The 24,996-nt window shown below is 46.7% G+C and overlaps 1 protein-coding gene across 2 annotated transcripts in view; it reads left to right on the plus strand.

The window, feature by feature from the left end:
- RAD54L2 (RAD54 like 2) overlaps positions 1-24,996 on the plus strand; it is a 682,650-nt gene that overhangs the window by 652,217 nt on the left and 5,437 nt on the right. For both annotated transcript variants that reach the window (XM_085625105.1, XM_085625106.1), the window contains exon 21: positions 10,821-10,916. In XM_085625105.1, the coding sequence (XP_085481231.1) occupies positions 10,821-10,916 (96 nt within the window). The remainder of the gene's footprint in view (positions 1-10,820; positions 10,917-24,996) is intronic.

Genomic DNA, 24,996 nt, shown 5'->3' on the forward strand with positions numbered 1-24,996 from the left:
CAAGCTTTCTATCCTGGTGGAGAAGAGCTGAGACATTAAAAATGATGATCACCCCACTAGTCAATTACATGTCCAGTATGCTACCTATAACACTCTTTAACGAGTTCTTGACCAAGGTATACAACACCTTCAGCTCTTTCCTATGGGAAGGAAAGAGACCCAGAATTTCCCTGAAAATCTCCAACTATCCAAAGAAAAAGGGGGCTTGGGCCTTCAAAATTTCAGGAACTACCAAATGGCTTACCTTTGCAAACAAGGGTCTAACTGGCTGGTAACGGACCCGGAGTATATCGCAGTGTGGGTGGACATAGAAAGGTCACTCATCAATGACATCCCTCTGCCTGCTCTCCTAACTATGAACATCTCTATCATCCCCCATTCTAAATATATCATTCAAAATACAAGAAGAGCCCTACTGCGCCTGGACCAATCGTCGGCTGTGAAAATCAGCAAATCCAACTCAGCTTCCCTATGGCACAACCCATACCTAAAGATAGACCGGGAAATGTTATTCTGGGAAAAATGGTCAAAGAATGGCATAAACCTAGTCAAAGACCTCTATCTAGGGAAAATGTCCTCTCCTTTTTCCGAGCTTCAAACACGATGTGGTCTAGAGCCCTTAGATTTTTACAAATTCCTGAAACTAAAAGCACAACTCATGTCACATTCAATACTACCCATCAGCTCGTCTATCCTTCCACTGATAACTCAACTACTAAAATCAGGACACACTGTGTCTAAAATTTACAAACTACTGCTCCCAAATCCACACAAATCCCAGTTGCTTAACCAGGTAAAATGGGAACCTGAGTCTAACGCTAGAAATATTCCCTTTGACTGGCATAAAATACATAAAACTCAAATAAAATCTCTCCTGTACTATCCCAAACGAAACTCATGCTAATAAACAGAACATATTGGACCCCCACAAGAATCTTTAAGCTTCACCTCAGTCAGAGCCCAACATGCTGAAACTGCAAAACACAAGACGGTGATTTAGCCCACATGCTCTTCATTTCCCTATCTTGCAAACATACTCAGATAAAATATACAAGTGTATAAATAACACATTCAATATCGATCCCCCTAGGGAATTCTCCTACATCATCCTGGTATTCCTAGATCCAGTGCTGACGAATGCGAAGGACCGCTTCCTGTTGGACCTAATGCTCACACTACCCTGCAAAATAATAATCGATAACTGGAAGAACTCAAAAGAAGTCTCTTTCAGGAAATGGCAAGAATGGTTGTCCTTTCTCAGTGGGGCGGATAATATCTCTTTACACTCTTAGCCCTGGCGTCCCTCACAGAGAAAGCTATGGAAATCCCTTGATGCCTTTTCCTTTAAGTACGATCCTCCTTGAACCAAACGATCTCACAGGAGACTCATACATACATTTTATTGATCCTTTAGATGACAACCATAGGTCTTTTCCGTTGACATGCACCCCCTCATCTGTTCCTTCACTCAGGGACCGCAACACATTGGTCAGGCTACATGGTATCCTCATAATGTCTTTAATATAATACCAAAGATGCGAAATGGGGGAACATGAGGGTTACTTGATGTTTTGATATTCTAGACTGACATAAATATTGGACATAGGATATGTGTTTATGAATATTATAATATTGTACAGGATGTTGTGACATTATATTCTAGATGTTGCTTTCTATACAAACATTTATATCTACAAATGTATGTCTATCACACGACCTTAGGGTCAGTCTACATAAACGTGCCGGCTACGAGGAACAACTGTGGCTTTAATCTAACCGCAGTCTCATTTGTCACTTCATTTAAAATTCCTTCTTCTTTTTTAATTCTTTCTTTGTATTTATCATTTGTATTATCATTTATGATTGCATTTTATCTCATGCCAATTTGTGACTTTCTTCATTTTTCACTTCTGTTCTCGTTTTTTCTGGAAAACCCAATTAAAATTATTTGAGCAAAAAAGTGGAAAGTGTTGTGTTATATTGATTGGCAGTTGTCTTCTTTTTTTTCCCCTCGCCTCCACCTGCTCAAGGTTGGGTGGCTAGTTCAGAGACTAAAAATAAAACACAAGACCCTGACAGTTTGTTTATATAATCATAAATGTATATTTTATGATGAAGAGGAAAGTAGTGATGTTTACTAAAGAGGAAATACATCTGTGGTCTAATTGCTGAAACACAGATTGAAATCTAAAACAAAAACTAAGTTCTGAATATTGCTTTTGTCAGTGTTACAAGTACATCTTTTTCATGGAGAAGATAGCCACTATTAAGGCAAGCATCCCTCCCGGGGCTAGTGTCTTTCACGATCCCAACAGCGAGCGGAGCCTACATCTTCTTGACCGCATTCCTCCCGTCTCCGAGGAGACTTTCTTGACCCTACTAAATAGGGTCACCACAGGCTCTCCCCTGGACTGCTGTCCCTCTCATATTCTTCGGGAAGCATTCGCCATATGCCCAGACCCGCCTAGATCATTTTTGAACAACTCACTGGAGCAAGGTATGGTCCCAGTCTCCTTCAAAAGAGCTGCAATTATTCCAATCCTGAAAAAACCGGGCGTTGACCCAACAGTTCTTAGCAATTATCGTCCCATCTCTCTGCTACCCTATCTAGGTAAGGTCCTAGAGACCCATGTAGCCAACTGCCTGAGCTCCTTTGTTGAACAGTATCAGATCCTGGACTCCCATCAGGCCGGATTTAGACCTGCTCATTTGACCGAGTCAGTCATCCTCTCTGTTATAGATGTGCTCAGGGAGGGGGCGGACTCTGGCACCCCTCAGGCCCTGATTCTTTTGGACATGTCGGCAGCCTTTGACACGGTCGATCATGATGTCCTGATCGACCGTGTCGTTAATGCCGGAATTCGGGGCATGGCTAGGGGGTGGCTCTCCTCCTTTCTGAGAAATCGGTCTCAAGCGGTGCGCCTCGCTGGTTTCTCCTAAAAAAAAAAAGGGACATCACCTGTGGGGTTCCCCAGGGCTCTTCTCTTTCCCCGCTCCTGTTTAATCTCTATCTTCTTCCCTTAATCCACTCACTGAGGAAAAAAAAATGTGGAAATTTTCAATTATGCAGATGATCTCCAACTGGTGTTTAATATTAATATCTCTGCCTCATCTGAAGCCAACGTCCAAGACACGATGGTCTTCATAAGTGACTGGATGAACAACATCAGCTGAAGCTGAACCCGGATCAAACGGAGCTGATCCTGACAGGAGGTACCGCAAACCCCTGGCATTCTAATTTTTGGCCCCCTAAACTCGGTAATCCTCCGGTGCCTACTGCCTCCGCCAAGTGCCTGGGGATCGTTATTAGCAACGATCTCTCGATGAAGGCTCAGATCAGCTGTTTCAGCTGGCTTCTTTCAGTTGCGCAGACTGAAGATTAGTAGATTTTTGAGCAGGGAGGCTCTGATCCTGGCCACCCTTGCCCTTGTGATCTCTCGCCTGGATTATGCCAACTCATTGTATGTTGGCATCCCAGCCTATCAACTCAAGCGTCTCCAACTGGTTCAGAACCAAGCAGCTAGGCTGATTTTCTCACAGCCTAAATGGTATCATGTTAGTCCTCTCATGAAAAGCCTACATTGGCTTCCAGTGAGTATGTGCGGCCTTTTTAAGATGGGTTGCACCATCTTCAAAGCTTTACAAGGCATTGGTCCGACCTTCATCTCGGCGCATCTGCACCGCTATACCCCCTCTCGCAATCTTAGATCCTCCCATCTGAACTTGTTGGAAGTCCCTATAGCTAAGCAAAAGAAGCATGGCGGACTAAGATTCTCCGTCCTTGCTCCACAGTTCTGGAACTCCCTTCCGGCGGAGATCAGGTTTCTAACTTCTCTGGCCTAATTCAGAAAACAGCTTAAGACTTGGTTGTTCACGCAGTTCCACACCGATTAAAGTAATCCTCCTGTTCACTGCCGTGACCTTTCCCTGAGCACCAAGAAACCGTTGGTGTATGTGCGCTTAATAAATGTTTTTAACATAACATAATATCCCATTCTCCTTCATTCAGACACACGGGGAACTGCTAGTAGCAGGCCAGATGTATGTCACATTATAGCCCAGAAAAAACTTTAATTCTTATTTGTGATCCTGCATGCACAAAGGCCTGTGGTCTGTGCCCTTTTAATTTCATTCAGAGACAAAACTCAAGTGTTTTTTTTATTCCATTTATATTAAATACTGATGTTATTTAGATGTCATTTTTAAACTGTGAGATCCCTATTCAGTTCTCATTCTGTGTCTTTGAATATAGAACATTGACCTTCATGCTCAGTTACTCATGCCTTTTCTACTTAAGACTGTATTCATGAATTGTTTTGCATGCAAATTCCAGTTCTAAGAAGTCAGCACACGTTGTTTGTACTTGCATTGCTTTAGTTTCAGCACTTCTGGCCTGATCACACGCTCAGTTGTTTGATGCAATGTGCTGTCTTTGGGTGCTTGCATCATTGACTTATTCTGTTGCCCTTCTTTTTCTGATTTGCCACACCACTGCATCATTTATTTGTACAAAAATAGTGGAGGTCCTCTCAAGCACAGGCAAGTGCAACCATGGTTTGGGAGTGTTATAACCTGCAGATTTATGTCCCAGCATTTAGAGAAGGACTTCTCGATCTGCAAGAAGCATTTTGGAACCAACTTTCTTAGTGCAAACATACTTTCCAAACATTGGAGCTCACTCACTGCTATGCTCAGGACTTAAACGTTTGAGTCCACTCCGAGGTGCCCAGGTCCAATGTCCACCCAGCATTGCCTCCAAAGCTCCCATATATCCACTATAGGCTAGGGTCCTCTTGAGGTTCAGGCTAGGTCATATTCTATTGGTAGACTTTCTGAGATCAGTATAGACAAGGTACAGCCTCTTATGTGTCTAGGGTTGTCTTTGAGTAAGCAAGCAAAAGTAGCTTTATTCGATAACAAGTATCTTAAAAGCAATAACATAAAAACAAACATCATAAAAGTACGAATTATCAGATAAAACATGGTCTAAAAATATACAATCCATAAAAACAGCAATTAAAAATTTCCATACTAAGATAACAGTGGGCAATTTCAGATAAAAGGTTTTGTATGATCATAAGTTAGTTCAGTTTCAACTTGTTTTCAATTTATAGAGCGAATATATAAATGGAAGTGCAACAGAAAATGCGCGATAAGTGCAATAATCCGTCTAGGTTGTGGCGCGTAGTATTTTATGCCTTACTATCCAGGCACGGCCAAGAAGGTCTGTTTTCAGTATTCGCAAGGCGACCCTGTGTTCGCGAGTGCTCAATGAACTACAGATAGGTTTTAGCCATCTTGTTCTTGCCTTCTTATAAGCGGGGCAAGCAAACATAAAATGGGCCAAGGTTTCAGCTGGAGCCTTGCAGCACGGGCAATCCACTGTTGTCTGATGCGGGACACCCCATTTTACAGTTATTTCTCGTATCAGGAGTGTGCCTATCCTGAACTGGATGTAAAGTGCCCTGTCACATGGTGTCTGAATAAAATCTAAATAGGGTTCTAAAAATATACGCTGCTTATGTAAATAAAATTAATCTGTGAGTCTTCCTAGTCTTGAGTTGCAATGCTCTTGTGTGTCCACCCAAGCCCATTAGTGCTTTTTTAGATCGACCTTACTGGGTGGGATTTGATTTTCCCACGAGTCCTTCAAGCCAAGTGCCAAAACTAATTTTTTAAGATTAGATAACCAACTAATCTTTTGATTGCCCTCCATAGCCATCACTTCTGTAAGCGCAGAGGCAGAACTACCAAGCTCTGGGGTACGACACAGGCGGGCCCAAAATAACAGGGGCCGCAGCCTAGCAATATCTTTAAAAGAGCGCCTACCCAGATCACCCATCAGGGGTTTTAAGGGTACCTTGCTGGGAAGCATCACTAGATCTCTAAAAAAAATTATGTTCGGATCTGCTAATTCCATCGACATTGTTGAAACCCCATAATTCGGCACCATAGAGAGCTGAGCTAACCGCTTTAGCTGCATAAACCATGAGGGCAGGAGCCACAGGTCTGCTCTGCGAGGAGCGATGTTCTTTAAGTAGTGTTCCTACCACACGTTTATGGCTCAAAAGCATTTTGTCAATATGGTGCCTCCAATGCATTTTCTCAGCAAGCCGAATCCCCAGGTAATCAAACGTTAGGACTCGCTCTAAGCGTGTGTCGTCTAGTATAAAATTAGCTTTATGTGGCTTGTAGGGATTAAACATCATAAGCTTAGTTTTGGTGGTATTAACAACCAACCCCCTGGATTCACAGAACAGATGGAACCTATCTAAGAGCTTCTGGAGCCCAGTCGGAGTTTTAGACAGGAGGAGAGTATCCTCCGCAAAGAGCAGGGTAGGAACCTTGTCTCCTGCCAGAGACGGGGCATCCAATGGAAATTCTTGTAAGAAGCTGACCACCCTATTAATAAATAAAGAGAATAGGGTGGGCGCCATTACACAACCCTGGCGGACTCCTCTATTTACAGGGATCCTATCTGTCTTCTGTGCCTGAGATCCCCACCTTACTTGGGCATAATTGCAAGTAAGGATCATTCCCCATTTCGCCTAGTAGTTGCCACAGCCGATCGCGGGGCACTAGTTTAAAGGCAGTCTTCATGTCAATAAAGGCCAAATTAAGACTGCCCTTGCAAATTAGTACAACCTTCCAATAGATTAGCAGCAGTCTAAATGCTTGATCCACTGTACCTGTGCATGCCCTAAAACCCGCTTGACACTGGGAAAGAACATCCTTATCATCCACCCAATGGTGGATTCTCTGAAGCAACACCCTACCAACTACTTTCTGCATAGCATCAATCAAGCTAATTAGACGGTAGTTGGCAGGGTTCTCCCTGGCACCTTTTTTAAAGATAGGTACCACCTCTGCACCTTTCCATGAGTCAGGTACTGCACTACCCTCTACAATCGTGTTGATTAGAACCTTAATGTAAATTGCCCAATTAAGGGGATCTGCAAGGAAATGGTCGCCCGGGACGCTATCCGGGCCTGCGGCTTTTGCTGGAACAATTTTCTTAATGGCTGCCTCTATTTCCTTTGTATTAAAGGGAGCAATGACATCCTGAATGGGGTAACTACTTGTTTGACCGACACACCCATCTTGAGGGGTTAAGCTGGGCCCCGAGTAAAGTTTCCCAAAGTGGTTAAACCAATCCTGATTTGCGATATGGTTAGGGATTAGATCAGGATCTTTATTGCCTAACCGCATCCCAAAAGAGATTGGGATCCCAGGCGACACTTGCATCCTTTAGATTCTGCCAGTGTGTCTCATCCCATTCATGCTTAGCTTGAGTAACAGCATTTTTATAATCCTTTCTAGCTTCCCTAACTAAGGGACAATATCTGTTTTTTATCGCTAAGATCAAGGCCTTTTTCTTCTGTCTGCAATCCGCATTGAACCACGTCCGGCAGTTTTTGCGACATATGACTTGGTTGCCAGCGCGATTCTTTATAATAAATAGAGACCCCAACTGAGTCCTCATGCTTCCATATAACTGGGATCCTAGACAGACTATCTTCTTCACTCTGGGCCTCACGCAATTTAGATGTACTTTCGCTGAGTATACGCTTAATCTCAGCCATTCGAGACTCTTGAGCCGCCACTCGTGGCCATTTGAGAAACCTACTGCAGTTTGAGGGGACCAAGTCTTTTGTTCTCATAAGAGGGCCTGTCCCCTGAATTGTAGGAATATAAGGACCCCAGGGCGAATCCATTGTCAGACTTAGTATATTATGGTCACTATCGATAGAAGGAACCACTTCCATATCTGTTATAAATCTCCAAAATCTAACATCGATTAGTATATAATCGATTAGTGAGGGGCAAGACACCCTATTATATGTTCTTCGTACTACAAACCGGAGAACTACTGTTTCTATTAGCTGTTACCCTATTTAGGGACAGGGTATAATTGAGTAGTAATAGGGGGACTTAGGATATTGGAATTTGGGGAAAGTTCTAGAACCTGACTTACATGTGAGTCCTGCCGTAGTCAATCAACCGCCTCAAGTGAGGACCCACTACGTTTGGGCAAAGATAACACATTGTCATGGGCCCTTGCTGCAGTAATTGTTTGAAAACGCCTGATCTGAATGGATGTAGAGTCCGGGGCACAAGTCCTATACTCTAGTGCCAAAAGATTTTCCGCCAGATCAGAATTAATCCGGGTTAATTCGATGCTATCCATAGAATTATTATTGGACGTGCATCTCCGTGCCCTGATAATATCTTCCCTGATCAGTGAGCGGCAACCCCTAACATACCGCAACCAATGAATAGATTTATTTTTCAAGGATTCAGCTTTCTCAAAGCCACTACTAAAAACAATCTTAGGGACATTGACTAGAAAAACCGTATGTGGCTGAAGTGGGGGGTGGGTGAATTGTTTGTTTTGTTCGGATGAGGCATTAATTCCCATTAATGGGTCTCATGTTAATCTTGTAGGCCTATCATGTTTTTTGGCCACCTGGGAATAAGATTGTTTTGGCAAAATGCTACAAGGCTGAGCTACAGAGGGGGCGATCCGGATTGGGGTTGAGACCTTAATGGTTCGTTTGGGTTGAGTTATAGGTGCGTGTTGTTGTTCGCAAGTTGTGGAATCACCTACTTTAGATGGTTCTTTTAGATTACAAGATCGAGAATCTACAGGCGTATGTAAGATACCATTATTAGCTAACAACCTGACAGTGCCCATAAGTTCCTCAATCATCCCTTTCAGTGATCAAACCTCCTCCTTTAAAGAAGTAACCATCTGAATAAGGGTCTGTGTTGAAGGAGGGCTAGCAGGAACTACCACACTTAAACTCTTATTACTAGAGGGGATAATTTGTGTAGTACCAATTCCCCAGCCAGGACGTCATAACGATTCGTACAGATAATGGAGGGCTCAAGGTCTCCCACAATATCGTCAGTGGAAGGTAAGGACAATGGGGGAGAAGTGTCGGGCAGAGCTGGCCCACCACCCAACATTGAAGACACGCAGCCAATGTCTGCTCCTTTTTTTAAAGATTTTTGAAACATCTGGGGGACAGTGGTTGAACATAGGGGGGTGGAACCCTTATCAACAATATCGAAGGGGAGCTCAACGCCTAATAGCCCTTCACATTCCGTAATTAAATTATCAATTCTATTCATTACACAATTATTGGCGGCAGATACATTCTTTACTGTTTTCCTTGCCTTTTTCCCCTTACCCACCCCACTAACTGGGCCCGTAGCCCCCCCTGTACTCTCCATAGCTTTCCTTTTACCCATTCCCAACCTGATAGTCGGCCGCCCTAAACACCAACAAGAAACAAAAGATAAAGATAAAATAAACTAAAACAAAAGTACAAGTGTTTTTTATATAAAAAAACAAGTTTAGGCTGACTTCTAGTAATTAAAATTTCGCAAAAGATTCAAAGAAAAGAAAAATAAAAAACACATGAAGTGGTCTATTTAGTAACACCCCGAATAAGAACAATTTAAACAAAACGTTTACAATAAATTAAGCAGCCTTCATCCTACAGTCATCACAGTACCTTGAGATAGCTGCTGAAGTTTTTGTAATAAAGGTGTTATGGGAGGAAAGTCGAAAAAGCTCAGGCCCTGCCCTGCCTTTTCCTGGCAATGACGGGCTAGGACGGGCCCGCCCTTGGCCCGGACTTCGCCCGCGCGTGTCCCGCGTGGCGTTGCACGCTTTTCAGGGTGAGTGGCAGAGCAGCTCCTTCCTCAGGCAGCGGTGACTTCTGGGACCTGGAGTCCCCTGCAAGCAGCAACCAAAGTTCCTCCCGTCCCGCGTCGCGGGTGGCGTTGCACGCTTTACAGCGCGAGTGGCAGAGCAGCTCCTCCCTCAGGCAGCGGTGACTTCTGGGACCTGGAGTCCCCTGCAAGCAGCAACCAAAGTTCCTCGCATAAATCCCATAATTATCAGTCAACGAAAAACAAGCGCTTAACCTTCCAAGGAAGACCACGAGCATGTTTTCTTCTCTGGAATTCTTTCGTACTTATTCCTGCTACTAGTAAAGAGGTTCCCTTGACCCAAGCCTTTTCTTCAGTTCTTTGCCTGTATTCTGTGAGTCTTTGTTACTTGATTTATTTTTACCGGACTTTTATCACTTTTTTCCACTTATGTCTTGAGAGAAGCTGTGTGTGTGTGTGTGTGTGTGTGTGTGTGTGGGGGGGGGGGGGGGGGTGACCTGCTACAAAAAAACAAAGCACTTTGTCACTTTTAGGGAACCGCGGTTGGACCTATGTCAGATCAATGTGAAGTTTGATGTGGGATCTGGTTAGATGGACTCTGAAATTGCTCCAATGGATTATATTGTTTTAGAGAAAGGACAGATAATCAAGGTAGAATCCTTATGGGTCCATGCAGCATCAATATATGCAGATTCAACACTTGAACAGTGTAAATCCATTCTCTTCTACCAAATTATTTTCTTGTTTTAGTAGTCTTCACCTCTCTCCAACCCCACCTTCCCCTGATTTTTTTAAAATTTTTTTTTTAAAGTATTTTTATTAGAAACATTAGGCATCACAAAATCACTTGGCCTATACAAAGGTTAGCCTCCATCTGCACTAATACTCTTTAACATTGTTAATGAAATAGTTATACATGACTTCAGGAACATCTACTGCGACAGTACAATACAACAACCCCGACACCCCTGATTTTTAAAACCATCCCTTTGACCCTGTGTGAAGGTTGTTGGGAAGTCTCTTTCATCTTTCATTCGGGACCAGTGCCTATCCCCAAAACTCTAAAATGTAGAAATGTGTATTTTGCATGAAGATGTCTAAAGATTCTGTCTTTAAACTGTTTTATATTCACTTTTCAGGAACCTACATTCGGACCAATGATGGAAGAATTTTTGCTATCCGCACCAGTGGGAAACAGCATAAGGCGAATGAGGCACGGCGAATGTCAGCTTCTGGTATGTAGTGCTTGTTTTATTCTGAATTAGCAATTTGTCACTTGAGCTTTAGGTTACAAGCAGATAACTTAATAAGCCATGTTGCCTGTTTATTGTTGTACTGAAGTACTATGGCATCTTGCAGGTGTAGTTATTTATGATGGTATACAATTTGTGCTCCACCACCTCAATATTTTTTCCAGTGACTGAAGTTATTAATAACCCCGCTTCAGCTTATCGACCTGGCGCTAGTATCATGAAATCCATTTGTCATAAGCTGGTGTGCCAGTACTTGCATATATAGGTATTTATGTCAGTTCAGACTATCACTCGGATTACTTTTACCTAATGACCTATTGTAAAAAGAGTAGTTACAGCATATATTGGGTCCAAGCAGAAATTTAGCTTATGTGTGGGGGTCTAAAGGGAGTTCCTGATTACTCCCTAATGCCTTTTCTTTATACCGTTCTTTCAATCTTAACAGTTTTTATTGTACTTTTTCATATCTCTGACTTGCAAAAATACAATATTAAGGAAAGTCCTAAATATTTACTCCTTTTTTCCAACATGGATATTTTTTTAATAATATAGCCGAGCAGAATAAAAGAAGTGTACTACGTGTTTGACACAGATGAAGGAAACTAGTAAAGATGGAAGACACGCACACCAAGGAAGACATTAGGATTTCCAAATTGCAAGTGTGAGCGAACAGAGCCATGGGCCACAACTGTTGGTGCTGTTGGCAGGCAACTGTGGTTAGGGGTCGGTCTCAGGTATACACAATGGTGAGCCCTCGCCTTTAGCTCCACATACACCAATTGAGGCCAATAATGGCTCAGACCGAGAACATTGCCGTTCTCTCTGAGCAATTGAGCAAAGTGACAGAATAGACTTCAAACCCAGCTGAATCAGCACAAATAGTCCATCCCAGCTGAAAAAAGAACTCAACTAGTTAGTTCTACAACACAGAACATATCAACATCACCAAATAATTATCTGTTAACCCACTCTCCCAATCCCATCACATTTTGTGAACCAGTTCTGCCATCCATCTGATGGACATGGTTAGGAGAGCCTGTGTAGGTCCTAATATTCCTCCCGCTAATTCTTTTCTATAGACACATGTATCAGTAAGATGCAGCGCATATTCCTGTTTTGCTGGCAGATAAAAATATTGTTGTTCCACCAAAATTCCCAGAAACAGAATCTAAACTTTTGAATGTAATTGCTTCTTAGATCTGTGTGGGTGCAAGAAACCGCTGAGGCAAATTTTTAAAAAGTCCAAACTTTTTTGGTGTACTCCCTTCAATGAAAGGAAAACAAGCCACTTTTTGTACATTTATAAAAGATCATCCAAACCTGGTGTAGGAAGCTGGCTCTGTATATACTATACCAAAGTAAGGTATAGAGTGCATTGAGTCCAGTGAAACCCCTAAGGTAGGCAGACGTAAAAAAGTAGATAATACCTTACTCTTTATTGGTGGTAGTGTGGGCGAGCAGAAAGGCTTTACCAGAGGATAGTGCTAATCATTTATTGTACACACTCAGGCAAGAAATGATGTCACACACTCAAAGACTGAACTTAGACCAATTTGTTTATATAAAAATATTACCATGAACAAGAGGGTATTACAGATCGTCCGGTGGGGTTACGCTCTCTCATTGTTGAAACACCGCCATCTTTGCCACCGTCTGTGGAACAGCTGACGGAAGACCATCTGTCCTTATTGCGACAAGAAGTGCAGACTCTTTTGGCCAAAGGAGCCATTTGATATGGTGCCAAAGCCAGAAGTAAGTCGTGGTTGTTAATCCCGCTACTTATTGGTGCTGACAATAGATGGAGGACTATGTCCTATTCTAGATCTTCGCCCTCTCACTGCCTTCTTGGGGAACAACAGACTCAAAATACTCACTCTCGCGCAGGTCTCGTCTTCCCTTGAGACTGGATGGTAGCGTTGGACCTGCAGGACTCGTATTTTCACAAATCCATCCTGCAGGCCCACCATCTGCGATTTACGATGGACCAGGTGCATTTCAAGTTTGCTGTGGTCTCCTTTGGACACACCAGCACCCCTCTGGTGTTCACGAAAGTGATGGCGATGTTTGCTGCTCACCTTTGGAGGTCAGGAGTTCCAGTCTTTATCTACCTCAACGGCTGGCTGTTGAAGGCGAGGTCGCCCCAGGTTGTCTCCCACCTCCAGACTATTGTGAACTTCTGGACATGATAAATGTGCCAAAGTCACACTTTTGCAGGTCCTCCCATATGAGCCATTCTGGTAAAGGTGTGGTTTCGTGCCTGTCTACCAGAGCGGGAGTCCAGGACTTTCGGGCTATGATGCTGATGTTTCAACCTCTGTCCTGGATTTCAGTTAGTCTGATCCTGAGGCTGCTGGGCCTGATGGCCTCTTGTATCCCACTGGTCAAACTTGCCCAGTGGGATATGCGGGCACTGCATCAGACAGCCCAGCACAAAGGGGTTTTCTCAGACTAAGTCCAGATTTCGAAGAAAACTGCAAGAGATCTGCAGTGATAGATATTGGATCGTGATTGGGTATGTGGCACACCCCTCTCCCTTCCCCACCCAGAACTGATGGTGGTGACCGATGCATCTTTTCTTGGTTACAGTGGCCATCTGAGTGAGGTAGAGATCTGAAAGAGACAGTTAGTTATAGATTCCTTACCTTTAGAATTACCCCCAGGCGTCGGACTGGACCCTGAATTTTTTCGTCAGCAGTACCCCTGTGCATCGAAATGTGGCATTGGTCGGCTCCACGTTCGCCATTGGCGTCGTGTTCGCCAGGATGACGTCACAGTAGCTACTTAGACGCCGCCCTCGCATGCTGACGGCAGTTCTTTCTTTTTCCACACCAGCCTGCGCAGATCCGGAGAGAGCGGTACCTCCAGTCACTTTTTGACTGACTTTTTTGCGACGTTTGTTGACACCGTTTTTTGAGTCTACAGACTCCTGGTGCACGCAGGGATGTCCAGTCGTCCTCAGCCCAGCTTCAAGGCTTGCGACACCTGTTGCAAGCTGATGTTGGTTACGGACCCCCAACACGCGTGCCTGTGGGGTCTGGAGCGCGACCTTGATCCCTAGTCGTGCTCTGACTGCTGTACCATGAATCCAAAGTCTTTGCTGCAGCGGTATCAAAAGCTTCTCGATGCTCCGCGCCGTTCGAAGTCCTGGTCACGTGGTAGGTCGAGGGACCCGTCGCGGAGTCACCACCACTTGTCATCGAAGTCTTCTCGCTCCTCAGGTAAGTCGAAGCACAAGAAGAAGTCGAAGAAGCATACTTTTCCCTCCCTTTCCGGGAGCCGGAGCGACTCCTGCCCAGCTTTGGAGTTTCTACAAAGCGATGCATGCCATCTTTGGGCAGCCCGACTCCGCTGACTTGGCTGGAGGCCCTGGGTCTTCGACCCCGGCGGCTCCGGCCCTGCACCACAGGGCTTGGATCTAGCCCTGGATCCGGATCAGCGCTGGTCGACCTTGTAACACTTCCCCCAGCGCCAATTCCACCTGCACCATATCCGCTCCTGACGCCTGGTGGGTCCTCAGCCGGCGTCAACCCCGGCCTCCACCCTGACTTAGACACGGAGCCAGACCGACGTCGACCGATGCTGGATCCGGCACCGAGCTGTACGTTTGTACCTCTGTTCGACCCTGGTGTTCCCTACAGGCCAGATTTGCAACTAGAGGAGGGTGAGGAGGACTGAGAGGGGTCTGTAGACCCTTTGGCTGACCAGTTGGATGAACCGGACTGGAGAGAGGAGTTTGGGTCTCCTCGTACCGTGGCTATGGAGGAGGGTGCTTCATACGCACTAGTGTTGCGTAGGGCGGCTGATGCCCTCAACCTCGAGCTATCTACGGTGGCGGCCAGGACGAATCTCCTCATGGAGGTGCTACAACTGACAGTGGCCTCTTAGGAGCCCCTGGTGCCTTTCAATGAAGCCCTTACTGACATCCTTTTGGGCACCTGGTCCAGGCCCAACACAGGGGCTCCTGTGGATAGGATGATTGCCCGACGCCACTGCCCGGCTCCGGGCGACTCCTTTTTCCTCTCCCAACACCCTATCCCTGAGAGCTTGGTGGTCCAAACTTCTAAATCCAATGGCGCATTCCCTAACGCACCACCTGATAGAGAATCCAAAAAGCTGGACCATCTTGGGAAGATGTTTTCTTCCTCCAGCTTGGGACTGCCGCGGTAAACACCGCATGTCTCTTGGGCCGTTAAACCCACTCTGTGTGGGATACGGTAGCGCAGGTGCTGCAACAGTGCTCGAAGGAGGCCCGGGCCGTGCTCTCCTGTGAAGTCGCCGAGGCGAGAGACGCATGCTCGTTTACCATAAGATGTGGACTGGACACCGCCGACTCGCTAGGCTGGACAATTTCAACGTCGGTAGCCCTTCGATGCTGCGCCTGGCTGAGGTCAACTGTTTTTTCCGGGGACGTCTAGGCTACCTTGCTGGACATGCCTTTTGATGGCCGTCGCCTGTTCGGCGACAAAGCAGACAACGCGCTAGAGCGCTTCAAGGACTCCTGGGCTATGGCCAAGTCCTTTGGCCTCTCCGTCCGCCCTGCGCAGTCTGCTTTTCGCTTCGTTAGAGGCTACGGATGGGGTGCCCCGCCACGTTCCACCCAGGACCGCAAGCTGTCCAGCCCCTGCGCGACCGGGAATGAGGGACCCACCGTCGTGGGTCTGGGGGCCAGCGAGCGGGCCAGTCCACCGGCACCCCTTCTGCAGCAGCCTCCAAACCCTCCTAGTCCGACCTTTCAGGGCCACCAATCGCCATTGGGCAGCAGGATTCACCATTATCTCCCCCACTGGCGCACCATCACGTCGGACAGGTTGGTTTTGCAGATAGTCCGAAGGGGCTACTCCCTCCCCTTCGAGACTACACTCAGTACCATCGCATATCGGAGGATCATTTAGCCCTTCTCCAACAGGAAGTTACGGCTCTCTTGGCCAAGAGAGCTATCGAGCGAGTTCCTACGCCAGAAGTAGGTTGTGGTTGTTATTCCCACTACTTTCTGGTGCGAAAGAAGGACAAAGGCCTGCGAGTCCTATCTTGGATCTCAAGAACGTCAGCTGCTTCCTCCGGAAGAAGTTCAAAATGTTGACACTAGCTCAGGTCCTGTCTGCCCTCAACCCTGGAGACTGAATGGTAGCGTTGGACTTGCAGGACGCTTACTTTCACATCCTTGTCCTGCCAGCCCACCGGCGTTACCTGCGGTTCACAGTAGGCCACGAGCACTTTCAGTTTACCGTGCTCCCCTTTGGCCTTACCAGCGCTCCTCGGTTGTTTACGAAAGTGATGGCAGTGGTCGCAGCTCATCTGTGCCGACCAGGGGTTCCAGTCTTCCCCTATCTCGATGATTGGCTGTTGAAGGCGTGCTCGCCCCAGGCAGTTGTCTCCCACCTCCAGACTACAGCTGACCTCCTGCACTCGCTGGGGGGGTCACTATAAACGTGCCGAAGTCACACCTACTTCGATCTCAGAAGATCCTTTTCATCGGAATGGTTCTGGACACAACGCAGTTTGGGCTTACCCTCGCGAGCAGCGAGTCCAGGATAATCGGGCTATGATTTCGATCTTAAAGTCTCTATCCCGGGTTTGGGTCAGAATGACCCTGAGGCTGCTAGGCCACATGACCTCCTGCATCCTGCTGGTAGATCATGCCAGGTGGCATATGCAGGCTCTGCAGTGGGACCTGAAGTTCCAGTGGGCACAATATCAGGGGAATCTGTAAGATTGCGTTCAGATCTCGGAGGGCACTGCATGACAATTGCAGTGGTGGCTAACGAACCAGGATTGGGTCAACGGCAGATCCCTCTCCCTTCCCCAACCGTAGTTCACAGTGGTGACAGATGCATCACTTCTGGGGTGGGGCGGCAACATGGGAGAGGCAGAGATCAGAGGCCTCTGATCTCCGGCCGAGTCCGGGCTCCACATCAACCTTCTGGAGCTCCGAGCGATCTGTCTTGCGCTAAAAGCATTCCTTCCCTCTGTCCGGGGAAGAGTAGTGCAGGTGTTCACGGACAATACTACCACCATGTGGTACTGCAATAAACAGGGTGGGGTGGGGACGTGGACCCTATGTCAAGAGGCTCTCTATCTCGGGACATGGCTGGAACATCAGGGCATAACCCTGGTGGTTCAACACCTGGCAGGTTCACTGAACGCCGGGGCGGACGAACTCAGTTGCTGGTGCATGATAGATCGCAAATGGCGTCTTCATTCGGAGGTGCAGCAAGGTCTTTTTCAAAACCAAAGGGGATGATGGACGGAGTGTTGAACATTGCAAGCATCACCCCAGTCAACTGATCTGGGTTTAATCCATCATCATTCTTTAGCTCACTCCGCCACCCCAGTTCAGACATGGCCATATGCAAATCAGTCTGACCATGTGCCTCATGGGAACAGTCCAGCCCGAACTGCCAAGCCATGTCTTCCCTGGACCGGAAACAAGCATCCTGGGACCGGTTTCTGGCTAATCAACCATCAGCCAGGCTAGCTTGAATCCAGTGGCAAAGTGAGTAAGGGACCCACGTCTGGGCATACCCTGCCAACTTGGGGCGGACAAAGCAAAACCATAGGGGATGATGGACGGATTTCCGGTCCAGGGAAGACATGGCTTGGCAGTTCGGGCTGGATACCTCAATCTTCAGTGGAGCCATCATGGTGCTGTGGAGTTCGTGATGACGACCTCCCAGCACCATATACTCTTAATGGCAGCACTGCACTTACAATGCCCAGGAATGGACCTGGGTACTCTAGGGGTACAGGGCTCATGCACCTGTACCCACACCACTGCCTAGTGCACCCAGCTAGAGGTGTGACTGAGGTATGCCAGGGCAGTGTGTTTGTGGGCATGGCACACAGGGATGTGTGCCATGTCGACTGTTTTGTTCTGCACCAAGACACTCAGCCTGCAAAGGCTGTGTGTGTGTGTGTGTGTGTGTGTGTGTGTGTGTGTGTGTGTGTGTGTGTGTGTGTGTCAGGGTACAGGGCCTCTAAGGGTGGCACAATAAGTGCTGCAGCCCTTAGGGGCCTTCTCTGGTCACAGTGCCCTGGGTACCTATGGTATCATTTACCAGGGGCTGACATGTGGCCAGACATGCCAATTGGGTTTAGGCTTCAATGCAGTTTTAGGGAAGGAACACAGGCCCTGGGCACCTAATTGGCAGGAGCCCAGGGCACACTCAAAGTACATCAGCAATTCAGCAAAAAGTGGGGGCGTACCATGCAAGAAAGATGGCACTTTCTCACAGAAGAGCCTTGGTGACATCTATTCGCTACGGAAGAGAACGCGCAATGTCAGCAATTCTGCGCAGTGGAATATCCAAGGTGGCACTCGCTTGGCGGCGCTTTTCGTCACGAGTGGAGTTGCGGTCTTCTATACACCTTTCCGCCTATACCACTTCTGCCCAGAGTGCTGAAGAAGATCAAGCGCGACCGGGCCCAAGTCATTCTTGTGGCTCCGTATAGGGCACGAAGAGTCTGGTATCCCGATCCTCCGATCAGACTGCCTCTTGGGGAGGAATTTCTGTTGCAGCAGCAGGGGACGGTCCTCCACCCGAACCTGTCCAGCCTCCACCTCCTTGCGTGGAGATTGAGCGGCGACAGTTGACAGCCTTCGACCTTCCTCCCGAAGTCTGTGATGTTATCTTGGCAGCCAGGCGTCCCTCCACTAAGACAGTATACGCCTGCAGATGGAACACATTTGTGGCATGGTGCGCAGCAAAGGCTGTGGATCCCCTTTCTGCCCCTCTTTCTGAGGTTCTCTTGTTCCTCCTTTCTTTGGCCCAGCAGGGCTCTGCTCTGGGCTCTCTTAAGGGCTATCTCTCAGCCATTTCAGCCTTTCTAAGACTTCCTGATCAGCCTTCTCTTTTCAAGTCCCCTGTTGTAAATCGCTTCCTTAAGGGCATTACTCATCTTTTTCCTCCTGTTCCCTTCATAATGCCTCAGTGGGACTTGAACTTGGTTCTTACTTATCTTATGTGCGCTCCCTGTGAGCCGCTACATAACTGTCCTCTCAGACTTCTCATTTTAAAGACTGGCTTTCTGGTTGCCATCACTTCTGTTCGCAGGGTGAGTGAGCTCCAGGCTCTTTCTTCCAAACCACCTTTTCTGGCGGTTCATCCGGACAAGGTTGTCCTTCGAACTCAACCCTCTTTTTTTACTTAAAGTGGTTACTTCTTTCCACATTGGTCAAACCATCACTTTGCCCACCTTCTTTTCGCAAGAGAGGCTCCACCGTCTGGATCCAAAACGTGTGCTTTCATTTTATTTGGATCGCACTAAGCAATTCCGGGTGGATGACCAGCTCTTTGTTGGCTACGTGGACGCCCAAAAAAGGGAAGGCAGTGCACAAACAGACCATCTCTAAGTGGGTTGTTTTGTGCATTAAAGCTTGCTACTCTTTGGCAAAGAAGGAGCCTCCAGTGGGATTGCGCGCCCATTCCTCCAGGGCGACGGCAGCTACCACTGCTTTGGGATGGGGAAGTCCCCCTCAATGACATCTGTCTGGCGGTTATGTGAGCATCTCTGCACACGTTCACAAAACACTACTGCCTGGACAGCCAAGTCTGGAGAGACGGCTTCTTTGGCCGTTCTGTTCTCCAGGAGTTTCTGGTGTGAACTTGGTTCGCAGACCCACCTCCGAGGTTGGTATTGTTGGGGTATCTATTCTAAAGGTAAGGAATCTATAACTAATCTATATCTCTTACAGATATATTTTTACCAAAGCTAACTAACTTGTTCATCAGAGGACTTCATATCATCCTGATAGAGAGTTGAGTCACCTACTTGGCATTGAAAGCCTTCCTGCCATCCATCAATGGTAGACTGGTTCAGGTGTTTACGGACAAAACCTCTACCAAATGCTACTGCAACAAGCCGGACAGGGCGGTTTCGTGAACCCAGTGCCAGGAGGCCCTGCTCCTTGAGATGTGGGTGGCACAACGTCTGTTCCGTGAATGATGAGAACCTTGGCGCGATATGTTTGCCATCGCCAAAAGCCCTGAATTTAAGGACTAATGTGCATTCGAGTTTCCAAGGCGGCATTCACTTGGGGACCTAATATGCTTAAATTGAGCCTGGGACTCATGCAAACCTTTCCGTCAATACCTCTCCTGCCTTCGTTCTAAAGATCAGTACCGACCAGGCTCAAGTCATCTTAGTGGCTTCAAATTGGTCACGGAGAGTGTGGTATCCTGAACTCCTGAGCACTGTTGCAGCAGCTGGGCAGGGTGACCCACCTCCATGCTTGAAAATTGAGTGGTGGCAGCTGAGTGCTAATAACCTTCCTCCTGAGGTTGTGGATGACATTTTGGCCGGCAGGTATCCCTCATCCAAGTATGTATATGCCTGCCCGTTGGGACAAGTTTGTGACCTGGTGCTCTACTAAGGAGATTGACTCACTGCAGGCCAAGTTATCTGAGGTTATTTTGTTTGTGTTCCCGGCCCAGCATGGTTTTGCTTTTGGCACTCTTAAGGGGTATCTTTCAGCTCTCTCAGATTTTTTGCTGTTGCCAGATCATCCCTCACTCTTCAAATCCCTCATTGTAATGCGTTTTTTGAAAGGGCTGCAGCATTTGTTTCCCCCTTCTGCTTTTATTATGCCACAATGGGACCTGAATTTGGTTTTACATTGCTTATTTTTTCGCCGTTTGAACCGCTGCACGGCTGTACTCTGTAATTGCTCACCTTAAACACTTTTTTTTTGCCCCGCCCCCCTCCTTGCGTGTATTGCTTTAGGGTCTATTTTAAGGTGAGGAATCTACAAATAAAAGTCTCTATCAGAAGAACAAGTTACTTACCTTTTCAAGTAGAGTCGCAGACTGCAGGCTCCACACTAACCCTGCCTGCCTGCCTGTGTAGCAAACTGGCCTTGTCATCTAAAAATGTCTGTCTAGGAATCTGCACACTGCCAATTGTTTTTGGTTCCTCATCTATGGGTGGGGAAGAGTATGAAAACAAATAATTTAAATGTGTATGGTTGGTGCCTATTTGGGCCCGTGCACATCACATCCAGTGCAGACGTCGTCTTAGCTACTTGCCGGCATGCAAAGGTACTGCTTAAAAATGTTTCCGGAACCAATCCAATGCCAGATTAATATTCTAACGTGAGGAATCTGCGGTTAGATAGTTTCTACCACCAAAGGCTTTACCAAAGGTAAGTAATTTGTTTGTTAATTACCTATAGGGTCCTTCTGGGAGCGAAAGGGCAATGTAAAAGAGAATGGTGGGAGGCAAGGAGTATGAGAAGAGGTCTAAAGGAGACAAAGCTGAGATAAGAACAGTGCCCAATCACACGGCAGATTTTTAGCAGAAGAAATGGGGATAGGAAATGGAAAAAAGGGGGGGACAGCCAGGGGAAGAAATGAGGCACATGTGGGCTAAGAACAGGCCCCCCTCAAGGTTAAATGCTGAGAACAAGAAAAGAGTGGGTTACGGCCAGCAGATTAAAAAAGATAGGTAAAGAAGGAGAGATGCAAGCGAAATAGAAAGGAAAGGGGAGAATGTTTTAGGAGGTTGAGTATTCAACAAAACAACATAGTTGAACACAGAATCCAAGAAACCACAGATTTGCACAGTTTGACAGTCAGCACGGCATACTTATTCCAAAGATTTAAATCTTAGGTCTGGCCCTGACTAGAAAGATTAAGTTTGTAGCATGTGTTACTGTAGATACACATGCTATGCATTTTCCTGCCTGTGTTGGGTTCTGACGTTTGCAAATAGTTTTTCTTCTAAGAAGTGTTTTGAGTGACCAAGTATAGTGACTCCCCCCTTAGCTGGCTATGTGCATGGGCACTGACCCTGTTAGATAGTTTTTTCCAGACATCTGGTTTGGATGTGTGCCAAAGGGCTTTGAGTTTGGAGCCCATAGCACTTTCCTTCTGGCCCATTTAGTGATTTGACTCCGGTAGCACCGGAAAACATTCTACACAGCAACCATTCTGTTTCTTCGACAAAGCAGTGTAGCGAACACTGACCTTCTTCGATGACTCACCTTCGGGGCCTTAGGCCCTCTTCGGAGCTTGTGCCCCTTGTCCCATAAGTTTCATTAGCAAAAATGTGTCAACAGTACTGGAAAGGACACTCTTTGAATACTTTTCTCAGTGCTACTCTAAATTTCCGTGGACCGAGCAACATCAGGTCTGCTACCGCTGTCTCTCCCCTGACCACGACAATACAACGTGCAAGGTCTGCCTCACCTTTTAGTCCAAAAAGACACTTCGGTTCCGCCATGAGTGTTGGTGTGCCCTTTGGAGGATGCAGAGTCAGGAGTCTGAAGGCACCCCCGATGCCTTCAAGAAGCATGTCGAGGCAGAGGAGAAAGAAGAAGCCAGATCTAAGGAGCACAGCTCCTACAGTCATCTCCAAGCCCAGAGGAAGGCTTGTCCTGCGAGTCAGACGAGGAACAACATCATGACACAAGTGCCTCGTCGATTGGCGAAGCTGTCAACAGTGAGTACCTTGCCCTTCAAAACTCAGTTTGATCCAGCCCAACAGCCATAGACCGGACATGAACACCATAGAGGCTGAGCTTTGAGTCCATACCTAAAAGACAGTGAGCCGGGTCACCACTGTCTTCGGGCCATAGTCTGCACTGACCAAAGACTTCTGAGCCAAAAACGCTCTCTCCTTCAGGCATTGAACCAACCGTCCTTTGAGGAAGAAGATTCTGATCAGGCCTGTGAAGTCAAAAGGGCCTTCAGCGCCGGCATCAAAACTTGCATCAGCACCAAAACCTTCATTGACTCAGAAACCTGCATCAGCACCAAAAATATCTTCGACATGGAAACCACTGCTGGCTCCAAGAGACCACTCTGCTCTCTTGGCGGCAGGCTGCGAAGACTTCCCATGCCTGCAGGAAGAGCTTGATGTTTTACAGAAACGCCCGTTCATACATCCTCAAATACACAAAATCATTACAAAGTTTCCACCAAAGCCGACAAAGACTTTGTCATGGAAGTGGAGGTTCATCTTTGAGAAAGAGATCACTTTGGAGCCTCTACTACATCCTAAGCTATTTCATAGAAAGAACTAAACTTTTTCGCATGGCTGACCAATTGTTCATAGCCTTTACAAAGCCTCACCAGGGGCAGGCTATTTTCAAAGCAGGGATTTACAGATGTGCAGTTAAGTGTATTAAGTCTTGTTCTTTCTTAAAGTCAAGAGTTCTCCCTGTTACTCCTAGGGTTCACTCTGCCCGAAAGAAGGCTGCTGCTATGGCCTTCTTAGTGAACATTCCCCTAGTTGACATATGCAAGTCGGCCAACCCCACACTTTTACTAAGCACTATTATGTGGATGTTTTAGCCTGGCAACAGGAATCGGTTGGCCAGACGGTCCTAAGAAATGTATTCCAGGTACATGCTCTACCTTATTTCTCACCCTATACTTATCAATGTATCATCTACCTACACTCTGACTCATCCCAAACCCCATTCTACTTCTATGATCCCCAAAATAATCCTTTGAAGACTCTTCCCTCCTCTACTGCTCCTTGCATTATCAAACCTCTTTTACTGTTCAGATCTCCCAAACAAGCCTTTCCATAACCTTCCCTCATGTATCCCTCCTACACTCATCCGATACCTCATTTTTCTCTCAAATCCACTTCTAGAGACTCTTCCCCCTTTCCATCTCTCCTTTACTCAACCCAACCCTTCTCTTACTGCTGTGATTTCCAAATAAACACTTTCTATCTTTTCTGCCTCTTCATTATCCTTTTCAATCCAGCTAACAGAAGCACGTGCCCACCGCTCAAATTAATTTCATATTTTCCTATACTAATTCACCACTGATCCTTTTTGGATTCAAGAGTAGCGTGCTACTCGCTGAAAAGCATTTTGATGCCTCGTCTAGGGTAGTAAGCACTATATAAATGCAATTACAATCATCCACATGCTAGTCTCCACTTATGGAGGGTCCTGCTTTGTAGTCACAGCAGAGCATGCGTATCTCTAGCAACACATACTAAGAAATGGAAAATGTTACTTACCTTGTAAGCAGCAGTTAATAGCGTGTAGTGATGTAGATTCACATGCACCCACCCTCCTCTCCGGGCACGTTTGGCTCTGATCACAGATCTCTTTTCTCCTTAAGTCATTATTCTGTTTGTGCAATACACATGTGCATGATTTAATGTGCACTCATGTAGGAAGCTGCCTCTTTATATAGTATACCAACAAGAGGTATACTGTGCAAAGAGTCCAGGTATCCCTTATAAGTGGACAGGGGCTTGCTCTAGCAATCCCAAGGTTGTGTATTTAGGCACCAAAATCATCACTATCGGGTAAGTTTGTTTCCAGTTAGAAATATTTACAGTTTTAAAAAGTCGACACTTAGTGCAATTTCTGAAGTAGGGTCCAAGGCAACACCAACAGGTCACCTCGGCAGTAGAGGTGCAATACAGCGTTGGGTCCCTTGTTGAAGTTAATGGGTTTCGTTCCAGTTAAAGAGTCTGCAGGTTTGGACTTGGGGAGCCAGCCCTGCTGAATCAGCAAGGGGGCTGAGGTCTCGCGATGCTCAGGGACATAGGGACACCTTTTGTCCTCTTCTCCTCAGGCTGGGGCAGCCGGGTGCAGAGGTGTCCTGAGACACCTGGTTTCTCTCACCGAAGATACTCGCGGTATACAGAGCCTGCACAAAGAGGCTGCAGGCGACGTTGGGAAGTCTACAGTTGGCAAACTCAAGGTGGGCTTAGGCTCTGGAGGGTCTGGAGACCACACTGACACCTTGAGCCCACTTCAACTTGGGCTAGGGTGCAGTGGTGCTTTTCGGTGTCGGGTGTTTGGCGGTCCGGAGTCTTCGCAGCTCTTCTGGTTGCTTGCAGGATGCAGAGTAGCTACGCCACTGGAGTTCCTGTGTCTTGGGTGAATACTGGAAGTCCTCCCAGGCTTTTGGAGGCTCAGGCAGCTGCAGGATGAGTTGTCTTTGGTGCAATTGTCGAGGACAGCAGGCAGGCCGGCAGGGTTGACGCCAAGTCAGTTGCTGGTCTTTTGTTCTTGCTTTTGCAACTCTTCAGGGTCTGTCTTCTTCTTTCGGGTCAGCAGGATCTGATTTCCTTGTTCCAGGGACTCCCCTAA

The sequence above is a fragment of the Triturus cristatus genome, chromosome 9 (genome assembly GCF_964204655.1).
Source record: "Triturus cristatus chromosome 9, aTriCri1.1, whole genome shotgun sequence".
Lineage (NCBI taxonomy): Eukaryota > Metazoa > Chordata > Amphibia > Caudata > Salamandridae > Triturus > Triturus cristatus.